At 38.9% G+C, this 13,761-nt stretch overlaps 1 protein-coding gene across 1 annotated transcript in view; it reads right to left on the minus strand.

Moving 5' to 3' along the window:
- Positions 1-3,612: 3,612 nt before the first annotated feature.
- RICTOR (RPTOR independent companion of MTOR complex 2) overlaps positions 3,613-13,761 on the minus strand; it is an 81,822-nt gene continuing 71,673 nt past the window's right edge. The window contains exons 33-38 of the mRNA XM_054177919.1: positions 12,811-12,895; positions 11,107-11,340; positions 8,525-8,677; positions 7,812-7,935; positions 6,660-6,798; positions 3,613-6,513 (exon numbers count right to left, since the gene is read on the minus strand). Coding sequence (XP_054033894.1) covers positions 6,439-6,513; positions 6,660-6,798; positions 7,812-7,935; positions 8,525-8,677; positions 11,107-11,340; positions 12,811-12,895 — 810 coding nt within the window. The 3' untranslated portion in view covers positions 3,613-6,438. The remainder of the gene's footprint in view (positions 6,514-6,659; positions 6,799-7,811; positions 7,936-8,524; positions 8,678-11,106; positions 11,341-12,810; positions 12,896-13,761) is intronic.

Genomic DNA, 13,761 nt, shown 5'->3' on the forward strand with positions numbered 1-13,761 from the left:
CTGAAAAGGGAATAAAAAGTGTTTTTCATGATTGGATCTTCAGCTAATTTGTTAATGTTGTTACTCATCTTCCTTGCGTTTATCTAAAAACACAGCTTCCTCAAAACTAAGCAGCTACAGACAGAAATGAGTTTTGATACTGAACCACATCAGGGTTTTATAGCATTGCTTATTGGTATTGCTATAATGTCCATGAGCTGCGTTGTAACAGGAAAACCAACACCACCTTATGTAGACTTTGGACAAGACAAGCACTGAGTGCAGAGGGAGAAGGCCTAAGGCTGGCATAAGTGAGGTGCCACAAACTTGCACTTTTGTGTTAGAGGTATGCAGTAGTAGCTCTGTGCGGTGGCCATGTGTAGGTCATACAGATTTATTTGGGAAACAGTAAAAAATGTTAGTATGATCCTTCATTCTAGTAAGGAAGCGTGGCTATCGACTGCACTTTGACAAAGTACAGAGAAGAGAGGAGGGTGTTGGTATTCAGTGGAAACATCCCAAAGAAATTTTTTGATACCACAGTACCATTCCAACTGAGAGTACTTCTTTCTCTAACACATTTCCTCACATTGTTTGTACTTAATGTAGTTTTAAAATCTCCATTGCTAGAAAAAATGTTCAAGAAAGATAAAGAAGCTGCTTTGCCACTACGAAAATACAACTTCCCACCTGTGCATTTTGAAAACAGGCCTGTTTATTTAAAACTGTTTTGAAAGGTATCCTAAATCAAGGATTTAAGTATCTAAGGAATTTCTGAAGTCAGGCTATTTTTTAAATTTCAAAATTCAGCACTTCCTTGTGCCAAAGGAGAGCTGTGACTAAAAAAAATTCCTACTTTTGAAGAAGCTGCTGTCCACTGGGGGAGTGGGTCCCCTAATTCAGCCCAGGAAGAGATGTTGGTGGGTGGGGGTGAGATAGCCAGTTGTGCATGCTGTAGCCTGTTACCACCTCAGCTCTCTTGGTATTTCCTGGAGAGAGAGATCTTGCACTGATGATAATGCATTATTTGGAAGCAAGGAAACACTACACCAGCTTGCTTGGCAAGGTAGCAGTAAGTTCGCTTCTACCTATAAACCTTCCTGCTTGCTGGCCCTGATGTGTTGTGTTTCATGAAATCACCTGTGCTTAGAATGGCACAGCCAGGGGGATAATGCCTTCGTGACTGTCAAAGGATACAGTCCAGGCACTACAACTAGAACTAGAGATTACAAAACTACGTTTGCATGGGTGGAGAGGCATGTATAATTTTGTATTATGTCTTGCATTAATAGTAATGAATGAGTTCAAGACTGTGAACTGTTGTATTTTTGTTTGGAATTCAACTTTTAACAGCTGTTGCTGAAATTCTAAAACTATTTCCTAATGGAAAATTATTAATTCTCAGTATTGGTTTGCTAAGTTTAAAAATAAAAATACTCTGTACAACCTATTAAGGAGTCCCCTTCTATGTTCATAGGGCATTTTACAAAGTAGCAATGTAAAATAGTTTTGCAAATGTTTATTTGGAAAGCTGCAGGTTGTTCTCCTTAATTAGTAACTTATGAATGTAAATAAAAATCCAACCCTTTTCCTAGTGCTCAGAAGTACATACACGACCAGAACAAGTATAAGAAGTTTAAGTACATTTTATTAACAATGCATCCCTTTGATAAGATTATGGTTCAGGAGGCTTTTAATGCCCATTTACATGAACTGTACACGCTATACCAAAAAAAACCAAAGCAAAAAAAATACAAACCCACCACAAAAATAAAGGGGGGGGGGGGAAGTCAAGGTGGGCAATACCATTTTGGGACAAGCCTCTGTTTAAATTATACACAGCTTAATGCAATAGTCTTATGGAAAATATAAATACTTTTTCTTTCTATGTTACAGGTATACTAAATCAAGATTTCAGTGTCTGTTTGGTGACCTACAAACACTTGAACCTCCCAATTCGTAGCAGCGTATAACTAAATAAAATTAAAAAAAAAAAAAGGACTGCATGGGACAGGAAGAAGTCTTGTGATTTTCCTTAATCTCTTCCTTCCCCTGAATGATTGATTTAGATCACCTCTTGTAATGTGGTTTTAGGGATGCTGACAGCCCAGCATTTGAGCAATTTATCAGTTAACTCCACAAGATGTCTGCCTTGCCCACCCTGCCCTTCAGATACTGCATTTTGTGCTGAAACATCCTATTGAGTGGCAAATGGCATGTTACACTTTTTGGCATAAATTTTATTTCTCAAATAAAATAGTGTATTTTTACAAAGCAACTCAAGCAAAATGTGCAATTTCTGCATGCTGTGGCATTTGCTGTCCATCTATGTTACAAAAATAGTCCATGGAAAATCCACATTCTTTACTGAACATACACATCTGCTGAAAACAAAACTATCCAGTGAACTGGAACCAGGGGTTAAACACAGTTGTAGGGAGATGGGTGGTTTCTAGCAAAATACAAATATGGTTTGTAGTATGTTCCCAATGATCTTTTACAGTTTCCAGATTTTACTCTTGTCTAGTATACCTTTAATAAGCACATAATAGGAGTATAAATTGAAAGCTACAGGACCTGCATTCGGGTGGCTCCAGCGAAGCTCTGAGCAACAGGACTTCTGTGCTGCCCTGCTAGGAAGCAAGCAGAAACCTTGGAGACACTTGGAAGCCTGGAAAGCATCCTTCTACTGTGACTGCTCAGCTTGAGCTCATGTTCACTGACATGGTAACACCAACTTCCTGTAGTTCAAAGAGCCAAATATGAAGACCAGGACACAAATTAAGCAGCAGCAAGTCTTTCATTTATCACAAGGCTTTGATTAATATGTATTTCTCAAATAGCTGCCTTTCTCTTCAGGTGCCTAGTAAAGCTGCAATAGGTTTTGCCAGTTTTTCACTGAAAACTACAACTGTCATTCAAGACCACCATGTACATTTCAAACCAGAATCCTGTTCATCTTTTTGTCATTTTAACTGAGGCTCCATCCCATGGGTTTTTATGGCCAGGCTGGATGTGGCTCTGGGCAACCTGAGAAGTCCCTGCCCATGGTGGGGGAGTTGGAATTGGATGATCCTCCAAGTCCCTTCCAACCCTAGCAATTTTGTAATTCTATAAAAATGTTTAATAGGGTCAGCTAACCTCAGTGGGACAAACTGCACCCTAAACAACCAAATACTTCACGATTTCCTGTTGTCTGGGGAAAAAATGACACAACAAAATCCAATGACAGCACACTTAGGGTACATATGTCAGGGTCAAGTAAGAGTTGTTGGATGAGGGAAAAACTCCTGTTTCAAGCATATTACAGGGGCCCAACATACAAGTTAAGCATCTCAAAGGCTGAGTATCTCCATCTCCAAGTGATGTCCAAGACCATTCTGCATCTTTGAATTTGATGGCTGAAAATGTTTTTGTCTCCACACTCACAGCAACCAGCTTTATCCTCCTCCAGTGCATCAGAGGAGGGAAACATGCCCTCAGAGAAGTAACAGGAAGCCTTATAGCCTTTTCACTGACTGCAAAAGCTGACCAAGACAATCAGCCAGCTAATGTAGTAGACTAAATGGGATTGGTTTCACAGCCAGCCACTCCTTTCCCTAAAGGTTTTTGCCTCAGAGCTGGTTTTTTTTGTGTTGGCATACTGAATCACCAGAGAGTTTGCTCTGCTGCCGCAACCAAATTGTGTTTGCATACAGCACAAGTGAACACTATGTGCTTTACCATTTACCTTTCAGATCGAATAAATACGAAGTGGGTGGTCTGTCAGCTTCCCTTGCAAGCATTTCCACTAGAAGTATTCTTTATTAGGGTTAATAGGAGCACTATTTTTATTTACTACTGTTTTAAGATTTATTGTGAAACGACTAAAACCCCCAAGTAAGAACTTTGAAAGGGATGTACTTTTAAGAAAGAAATCTATAGAATCAGAAATTCACAGTTTATAACTAGGTCAGTATCAAACTCCTTCACTAACAGTTCACTTCATTTGCCAATTAAAATGAAACAGTAATCTAAGCTTAATGTAAGTAAGCAAATTATTTCCAGAAATGTTGTGTTATGTACAGTACAGACTTTACATCCTGAAATCTACTGACACCCACACGCTGTAAGAAAAATGAAAATAAAAATCCATTGTGTTTTGGAACAATTTGCAGCTGTAATTTGTACATCAAGTTTCTGTTGTTACGGATCCCCACAGAGGCAAGTACTTCAGAACATAAAAGCAATTCAAGAGGGAGATTCCTTAACACAAAAAATGACACTGCTTTTGCTTACCTCTTTACAACCAGAGGCCTCCCTATGGCGCTTTCTGCATTAGGTGCTACGGGTTAAACTGGTAACAAATGAACAAAGCTATTTTAAATACAGGTGACAAAACTTGTTTATTTTGCTTTAACTGCAGAAAAATAACATGGAGTTGTTTGGTGTAACCCCCATCTAGCTATTAGAACAAATCTTATATTCTAGCCTAACTGAGGTAGTGTTTGAAACTACGGTATAAGATATGCTAGCCCCATTCTGGGGAAAACTACATTATTTCCTTTGGAGTTTATACCACTATTTGGTCTACTGTGATTGACATTTTGGTTTTACAGAAGTATTTATTCCTTATGACCAGAGAAGTCCAATAGTTACTGGTGTGGCATGTTTTCAGAGCATTTCAAACATGCCTTGACACACACATACATTATTTGTGTCATGAAAGTGTGGAATTGGTTTCTTTTTTGCTCCTTCTTTCAGTGAGAACTCATGAAAAGGTAACTTTATGAACTGAATTTGCCTGTGAGCAGCAACTTAAAATCTGCTTTACCAGACTCTGACAGTATGCAGTGCACACAAAAACTCAGTGAAGTGATAGCTGCAAAGCAGTGCTTATGTGGCAAGATTAAAATTCTGACAAGAACAAAGAAATACATCATTTCACTAGCAATTGTGTTTTACTGTTCACAGGACTACTTATTGAAATCTCCAGTAGCATAGCTAGTATGAATAGGGTTTTGAGCATCAGGATAAATTCCACTTATCTTCACTTAAGTATTAATCTGACAGTTATAAAAAATGGTAGAAGTGAATGGATAAAAATATGTTCTACTTAGTACAGTCCAGCTGAATTATTCACCTATATGAAAATCAAAGGGTAATCCCTTCTGTTACAGGCATTCTAGCAAAGGTGGCCATGCTACTGTATATACACATTTGCATATATTTATATTACCTTTGTATAAAGGTTTCTGATTTTTATATCCATGACAAAAGTGATGTGGATTCTTACCCTAAGCTTGCACTCATTAACCTAGAAACCTCACTAGTAACATGATAGAGGCAACTATTTCAGTCATTAACAGTCATTTTATCATTTAACTTTTGCAACAAGTCTTAAATATTGTATCAAATCATAAGCACTGCTGCTCCAAAATTTTACTTAAGGCTTTTCACTACAATTATTAGTACTATCTGATGCTTGATTACTCATCCATTGAAAGTTCAAATAAACCTTTGTTTTCATGAAAGGTTGTTTCCACGGAACTTGGAAAACACACATTATGTTTCTTGCAAAAGCAGCAATGATTAAAGTCTTCAAGTTTAGTTCACACATTATTCATTTATCTGATATGAATCATGCTTTTTAAAGGATTTTAGTTAAGAGTAAGACCAACATTTGTACTATAACAGCACTATATGAGTGTAGAAACTGCAAACACATGCATATCATTCAGGGAACACAATCAAATTTCAAAATTTTAAGTTTAAATGATTGGTTATTTTTAGAATCAAACTGTAGTGAAAATCCTTAACTGGTTCTGACACAACACATGTATGTAAATGTAATGAAGAGACTGCTAATAAATGACTTACAACTATAGCAATATCAAAATAACTTAAAGGAAACCTCAGATTCACAAAGGCTTTTCTTTCTATCTGAAGTTACAAACCCTCAAGTAGTGTTATAAACAGTACAAAAAAAAAAACCAAACAAACAACAGAGAAAGGCTAACATTAATCCCCATATATCTGCCATTACAGCACGACTCCCCATTGCTGGCAATGAAATGCATCCTCATCACTCCGATTCCCAGTATCCAGAGTTGAAAGAGCAAGGCATTGTTCTGCTTCTCTGGAACAGAATTGGAAGTCCATCAAAAAAAGATGTCTGTGCATGTTGTCCCGTGTTTTTTCACTTTATGGTAGAAAATGAAATGGAAAATTGTGGAGATGTTCAGTGCTTGGCTCTTGCATATACTGGTAATTACAATTATTAAAACTACGGTAATGTTTAGTTAATCCCCAAATGGCCCAAAAGATTGGGACAGAAAAAAAGTTTTCAGTTCAGTCTTCAGGTACCAGTAATTTCTGGAACGGTCTAAAGATGATGCTCCAAGCTTTTTTATCCAGTCAGTCAGAGGTTGTCTGAGGATGGCATAAAGTCTGTATGTAATGCACTACACAAGACAGAGGTCAGGATTCAGCTGATGTATCAATTACTGGCTGTTTTGTTGGCATTGCTAAGATAGCCTCTGCTTCTTCGTGCATCTGAAAGAAAAAAAAAAGAGCTAATATTTTTAGACTTTACTACAGAGACATCATAAACACATCTGAAAGCATCTTTCATTCAGAACATGAAACATGCACTCAGCTGGCACATTTTGGTGCACAGTGCATCTGAACTCTCCACTCACTTGTAAGAACTGCACATCTTGAAACAGCTCTTGAATGAACCTTCGAGATGGAAGTCGAAACGTACAATGTGCTAGCAAGTAGGACACCTCAGAGTAAAGGCATATGTCATCAAATGCCTGGGGATACTTCTCCTTAATTCTGAAAACCAGAAAAAACCAAAATGTTTTAACTGTTGAACAGATTGACATCACATTTTATGAAATTTTTCTATGAGGTTTTGTCATCATTCTCAAGCTACAACAGTAATAAAAATTATGGAAGAGCAAACTAAAAAATAATAAATTTCTGAGCATTTCTGCATTTTGTTTCAGTTGCTCTGTGTCAGCTTCTGGTGTTACCGGCTCAGACACCAAAAGGTTTCACTACAATATTTGGTCCCTGGATTTGTATTCTTCTATTTTAAATACTGATTTTTCCCCCTACAAATTCATTCCAGCACTTGTATTCTTGCTCAGAGAAGATCTATATTTCTCAAGAAGTTACTTTGTTTGTTATTCTGCTTATCTGATATGTTACTTGCCACAAATAAAGAATTGTAGTTTATTCTCTGAAGATGCATGATTGTTGTGGTTTTAAGCCCAACTGCAGCCAAGACCCACAGAGCTGCTCACACAACTGCCTGCTCCACCTTCTGCTCCCAATACAGGAAGGAGAAACTTGGATTAAAATGCAGAACTCTAATACAAAAGAACAGGTGAACAACAGCAACAGTAAAGAAAGTAATATATAAAAGATCTGTAATATAGAATGCAACAACTTCACCGCCTGAGCACCAAAAGCCCACTGAGGGATCATTTGTATAGCAGGCATGAAGCTGCATGGTACAGAATACCCCACTGGCTGCTTCAGCTGGCTATCTGTCCTGCAGCCCCTCCCAACCTCTTGTGATGAAAACTGACTTTCTATCCTAGCCCAATCCAGGACAATAACATACTGGGTACTTAACAGAGCATCACAATAACAGAATTGCTGATTCTAAAAAGACTGGGAAAGAGTAAGAAGGTAAGACAGAGGAGACATATTAAAATAACAATTCTAGGTTCAGATTTTATGCTGTGTTCAACCACTCAATCATATCTGATTTTCAATTTTTTGAAAAAATGCACTCCAGAGATAATGTTGCTGAAGCATCTGAAATGGATTGAACTTACGTTAGGAGTCCAGTTTCATGACCTTTAGTTCCTACCGAACTACTCAAATTGATTACTAAACGTAAGACTTCTTTCCGCAGAAGTATTCTGCACACTGGTGTATCATCTGGGATTGATTTTACTCCTGGAAAACCAAATTAAACAGTAGGGTTTGCCTCATGCAGTGCTTTCAGGACAAGATGTAAGCAGGTGAAGATGTTTTACTTTATACAGCAAAGTTACATAGTCTATCAGAAGGCACATGTGTCACCTCTCAATTGCTCATTTTCTACTGGCATGAGTGTAATTAAGGCATACAATAGGTCAAAGTAACAAAACAGTATTTTAACACATCCAACCAGATTCTGCCCAGCTTCTCTCCTTCAGTTACAGGTAGAATTTCATAAAAGGTAAAACATGTAAGATTCAACTGCACTGCTGGCTCTATCAACAAATGATGCTGCAAACTAGGCAAGTGATTAACTGCTCTGTTTTTGTTAGATGCCGGACAAGTTAGCAACCAGCTACTTCGTAAGAAATCACAGTAATTCAAAATGTAAAGCACAAACTTAAACACAAATGTCTTTGTTGTGACAGAAATGCAGTAATTTTCCTATTTCTTAAATATAATAAGCATCAATTTATTGCAGTATATATAAATGAAGTATTTTTCCACAACACATAAACACTACTTTAAGAGTTACAGCCTAATATGACCAGTCTTTCAAGCTTACCTAGTACGAGCTCTGTGCTCTTGGTGCTGCTAGCTGAACCATGGGATACAGCATCGCTACAGCCTGAAATTCCAGAAAATTTGGAGGAATGCACATCTAAGTGATTGTGTATGGTCTGTCCACACCAGTCAGTATATGGAATGTCTGAAAAATCTGACATAAACAAGATGTTGTATCTTTGTTATTTGTACTTTTCCTCACTTCAAATTTTTTTTCGTATTTTTGCCACAATGGAAACATGCAAAACACTGATGGGCTTGTACTGTACTGTGCACACAAACTAGATGTTGGATTTTGGAGAACATGTCTACAAATAACTTTTGGTTTGTTGATCTTGAGATACTAGAGTTCAAATAAACTTTTAGGTAGTTACAGAAGCCTAGAATTTGTCATCACACACGGAGCTCTTACTGATGTATCTGCTCTATTTCACGTGCAAATGTTGTAGAAAGATGTGACAAGAAGGATTCTTCTGGGAGCTTTCATTATCCACAGCTTTTAGCATTTGAAGAGATCAATAATAAATCCAAACTTTTAATTCATAATGCAGTTAACACAAGCACAGTGAAAGATGTCTGAAGAGACTCCTGGAAATCATCTAGTTCTACTTTAACCCCTTGCTCCAAGAAGGGCTCACCTCAAAAATGAGATCAAGTTACACTGCAAAAGGCCTTTGACACCATCCCCCATAGCAAACTCCTGGCCAAGCTGTCAGCCCATGGCTTGGATGGGAGCATACTGCATTGGGTTAGGAGCTGGCTGGAGGGCCAAGCCCAGAGAGTGGTGGTGAATGGTGCCACATCCAGCTGGCGGCCAGTGACCAGTGGTGTGTCCCAGGGATCAGTGCTGGGCCCCATGCTCTTCAGCATCTTTATTGATGATCTGGATGAGGGCATCGAGTCCATCATCAGTAAATTTGCTGATGAAACGAAGCTGGGGGCAGGAGTTGATCTGCTGGAGGGTAGAGAGGCTCTGCAGAGGGACCTCGACAGGCTGGGCAGATGGGCAGAGTCCAACGGCATGAGATTTAACACATCCAAGTGCCGGGTTCTGCACACTGGCCACAGCAACCCCATGCAGAGCTACAAGCTGGGGTCAGAGTAGCTGGAGAGCAGCCAGGTAGAGAGGGACCTGGGGGTACTGTACTGGTTGATGGTAGGCTGAACATGAGCCTGCAGTGTGCCCAGGCAGCCAGGAGGGCCAATGGCATCCTGGCCTGCATCAGGAACAGTGTGGCCAGCAGGAGCAGGGAGGTCATTCTGCCCTTGTACACTGCACTGGTTAGGCCACACCTCGAGTCCTGTGTCCAGTTCTGGGCTCCTCAGTTTAGGAAGGATGTTGACTTGCTGGAGGGCAACGAAGTTGGTGAGGGGTTTGGAACACAATTCCTATGAGGAGAGACTGAGGGAGCTGGGGTTGCTTAGCCTGGAGAGGAGGAGACTCAGGGGTGACCTTATTGCTCTCTACAACTACCTGAAGGGGGGCTGTAGTTAGGCAGAGGTTGGTCTCTTCTCCCAGGCAACCAGTACCAGAACAAGAGGACACAGTCTCAGGCTGCGCCAGGGAAGGTTTAGGCTGGAGGTTAGGAGGAAGTTTTACACAGAGAGAGTGATTGCCCATTGGAATGGGCTGCCCGAGGAGGTGGTGAGGTCGCCGTCGCTGGGGGTGTTCAGGGCGAGGCTTGACAGGATGCTTGGTTGCATGGTTTAGTTGATTGGGTGGTGTTGGATGATAGGTTGGACACGATGATCTTGAAGGTCTCTTCCAACCTGGTCTATTCTATTCTATTCTGTTCTATTCTGTTCTATTCTAAAGATTCCTCTTACATTCAACTGGACTTTGTATTCCTGCAGCACATGTTCATGGCCTCCACTCCCTCCACACAGAGGCTATGTGCCTCCATTTAGGATACTTGAAGACTACTAGAGTTGGGAGTTCATTTGCCATTCCTTCAGCTCTCTAGGCCACTCATCTCATTTTGTACATCATCCTCCTTGCACACAGAACTCTTTAGGCGATACTAGCTGAACATGTAACTATTGTGGAGAGAATCCTACTAACAGCTTTTACTGGATTATCTTTTGATTACAGACATTACAAAATGGGAAGTAACTGCAAACTTTGCAGAGGAATTTAGGGAAAAAAGTTCCAAATTTTACCCGAATCTCAAAATATGAAGGAAGGTAACTAAACCAAAAAGTTACAGAGAGAATTCAAATTCTTCAGATTTCCTTGACTTTGTTTTATGGTACAGACTTGCTTATTTTAAGTCAGACTTTTCACTAGTTTGACAGCAAGCGGCAGTTTTCAGGAGATGGATTCTGAGTATTAAACAAGGTTTCAAACTTTGTATTGTAGTATGCTCTTCAGAAGCGTGTAAAATAATATGCAGACATATAGTCATACTAACACCAACAGAAATAAAAAAGCTTTAAATGACCACAGAAACATATTAGAGACAACTGATTTCAAGGTCAACAGTCAGTAAGAAAAAAACATTACACATGAATCAATTTTAAGCACAATTAAAAATTTAGTGTTCTTATTCAGTTTCATCATAATTCTCCACAAATAATACTAACCTGTACGACTATATGAAGAGTTCACTTTGTTGTTAGGCTGATAACCCAGTATTTGAATGCAGACACAGTAAAGGCAGTTCTCATCTGTGTGCTCCTGTAGCCCGGTATCCTCTGTATTCTCTAAAAACTGGGAGGCATCTGAGCGGCTGGTATTCATTATTTCTGTGAGACTGATCTGCTGTCGGAGCATCTGAAAGGGGCTTTTGACAACATCACCTGTACCTGATGGAAGACCTGTAGATAAGCAATTGGACGTGGAAAAAAAACCCATAAAACCAAGGAAGAGTGATGATGTTGAAACTTTTGAGTGGTTAAGCTCCCAAAATTACTAGCATTTGGGAAACAGACATGTTTTGAGTCTTAACATCACAGAACAAAAACACTGCAAAGGACAGAATTCATCCTGTAAACATACATATGGTACACATACCCTGTAAGATGATGCGGTAAATACTGACATTTTATCAACGTTAGTAATAGCACACCCAGGTAACACTAACACCTTACCAGCAGCAATTAAACACAGAAACACAATTAAAAAGATGCTACCTAACTTAGTGGAGGAAACACAGAAACAAGCCAAAGACACTTTAGGTGACAGGCTTTTTCCTGGAAAGACGATGGAAAATACCAAGAAACACAAATTTTGAAGAAGGGTTACTTTACACAGGAACTTAGCAAACTGCAGAAACACATTTTCTGGAAAATTAGCTTTATAAATTACATTAATGGCACAAAAGAAAATAAAGGTATCAGTAAAGTGTGTCTATTTGGATGTCCATAGCACTTGTAATAAAGTCGTAGTTAAAGAGGAGGCAAGACAACAGATACACTTTAGGACCAGTTTTCAGTCTTATTTTTCAGTTGTCCTCCTGAAAAGACACATTGACACCCTACAGACTTACTCTGGAGTAAAAAGGAAGTGCATTCCAGAATAATCCAGGCAATAACAGAGCACTTGCAATTGTCTTGAACCACATCCCACCACCTCTGAGTACCAACTGTCATGGAAACATAGAATTCTAGAATCATCAGGGTTGGAAGTGACCTCAAGGATCATCTAGTTCCAACCCCTCTGCCATGGGCAGGGATGCCTCAAACTAGATCAGGTTGCTCAAAGCCACATCCAGCCTGGTCTTAAAATTCTCCAGGGATGGGGCTTCTACCACCTCCCTAGGCAACCTGTTCCAGTGTCTCATCACCTTCATGGTGAAGAACTTCTTCCTGACATCTGATCTGAATCTACCCACTTCTAGTTTTGCTCCAACATCATAAAGAGTGAAAACTTACTTTATGAAATACACAACTAACACTTTTATTGGTACATATAAATTCACATGTAACGAAAGGGAATTCAAAATGCAACAGCTCAATAGTGACATACATATTTACTCTTATCTTGAATTTAGTTATGTTCTTTAATGCATTATCACTATCAAACTTGGGTAAGCATTGGCTCAGTAAAGATACGTAGACTTCCCTTCTTTGTTTATTAGAGCAGGATAAAGCTTATGTTGCTTTGAAACACACCAACATATCCTGAGCTAAATGAAACAAGGAATGGCTGGCTGTATCTGTAACACAGCTGTGGAAACTTAACAGCTAAAAGCAGCCTTTTCTGTAACTAAACTAAACTAAACAAATAGTAAGAAAAATAGTACAAATTAGTAACAGAGACATTCTAGAGAGGTACCAAACAGCTACCTCCTGCATCTGGTGCAAAGACTCTAGCTCCACGGTCATCAAATGGAGGTGTGGTTTTCTTCTGGAAATATGGAGTTTCCTTTACCTGGAATATTCAAGCAAAAACTGAACTCAGCAAGGTGACAGTCATATATAAAGGGAAAACAGATTTCATGAGGAAATAAAATGTATTTTTGCTTCAGAAAAAAGATCTAATTAAAGGAAGAATTTAAGACAGGCTCCCAAGTACTAAAGAAAACCTATATATTTGTGAATGAAGATTATTACACAAGGCTTATGAAGAGTCAGTAAATGTTGTAACAGTGGCGACAAGCTGCAAGGGAACCAAGGACCCAGAAGTGGCTGTTAGTTACCTGTCCATGATTGCACCACTGAAGAAGAGGAGTGCAAGAACAACTGGGCCATCTAAAATGTTGCCTGTAAGATGCTGTAAAGGCAACATGCCTTAACTCTAACAGAAAAAGGTTGAGAAAGAAGAAATGAGGTAACGAATAAGCTACAAAGACTGTGAAGGAGAAAGAAAAACTAGCCACTTCACAAAGAGGGACTAGAAATGGGTATGATGGGTAATCTTGCCTTTAATTTTTTAAAATTAGTAAGGAAGTAATAAAGATTTCAAAAGCAAAGACTAAGTAAACAAAAGGAAGTAATTCAGTAACTGAACATTAAGGTCTCTGATGTAGCAGTTTGTTAGATAGGAATGTGTTTTAAATAAGCAGAAAGAGGAAGGTAATTTGTTAAACAGGAAAAATAATCTGGTTTAAACATATCTATAAGGTTAAGACACTATAATGATATATATAAAAATAAACAAATACACCACTTTTGAATCATGGTAGTATGAAGTGTATGTGCAGTTAAACACACCTTTTGTGGTAGACCACAGAATCAGAGAATTAAGCGATCTGAGAATGACAGACTCACAGAATGATGGGAGTTGGAAGGCACCTT

Source organism: Dryobates pubescens, chromosome Z, assembly GCF_014839835.1.
Source record: "Dryobates pubescens isolate bDryPub1 chromosome Z, bDryPub1.pri, whole genome shotgun sequence".
NCBI classification, from domain to species: domain Eukaryota; kingdom Metazoa; phylum Chordata; class Aves; order Piciformes; family Picidae; genus Dryobates; species Dryobates pubescens.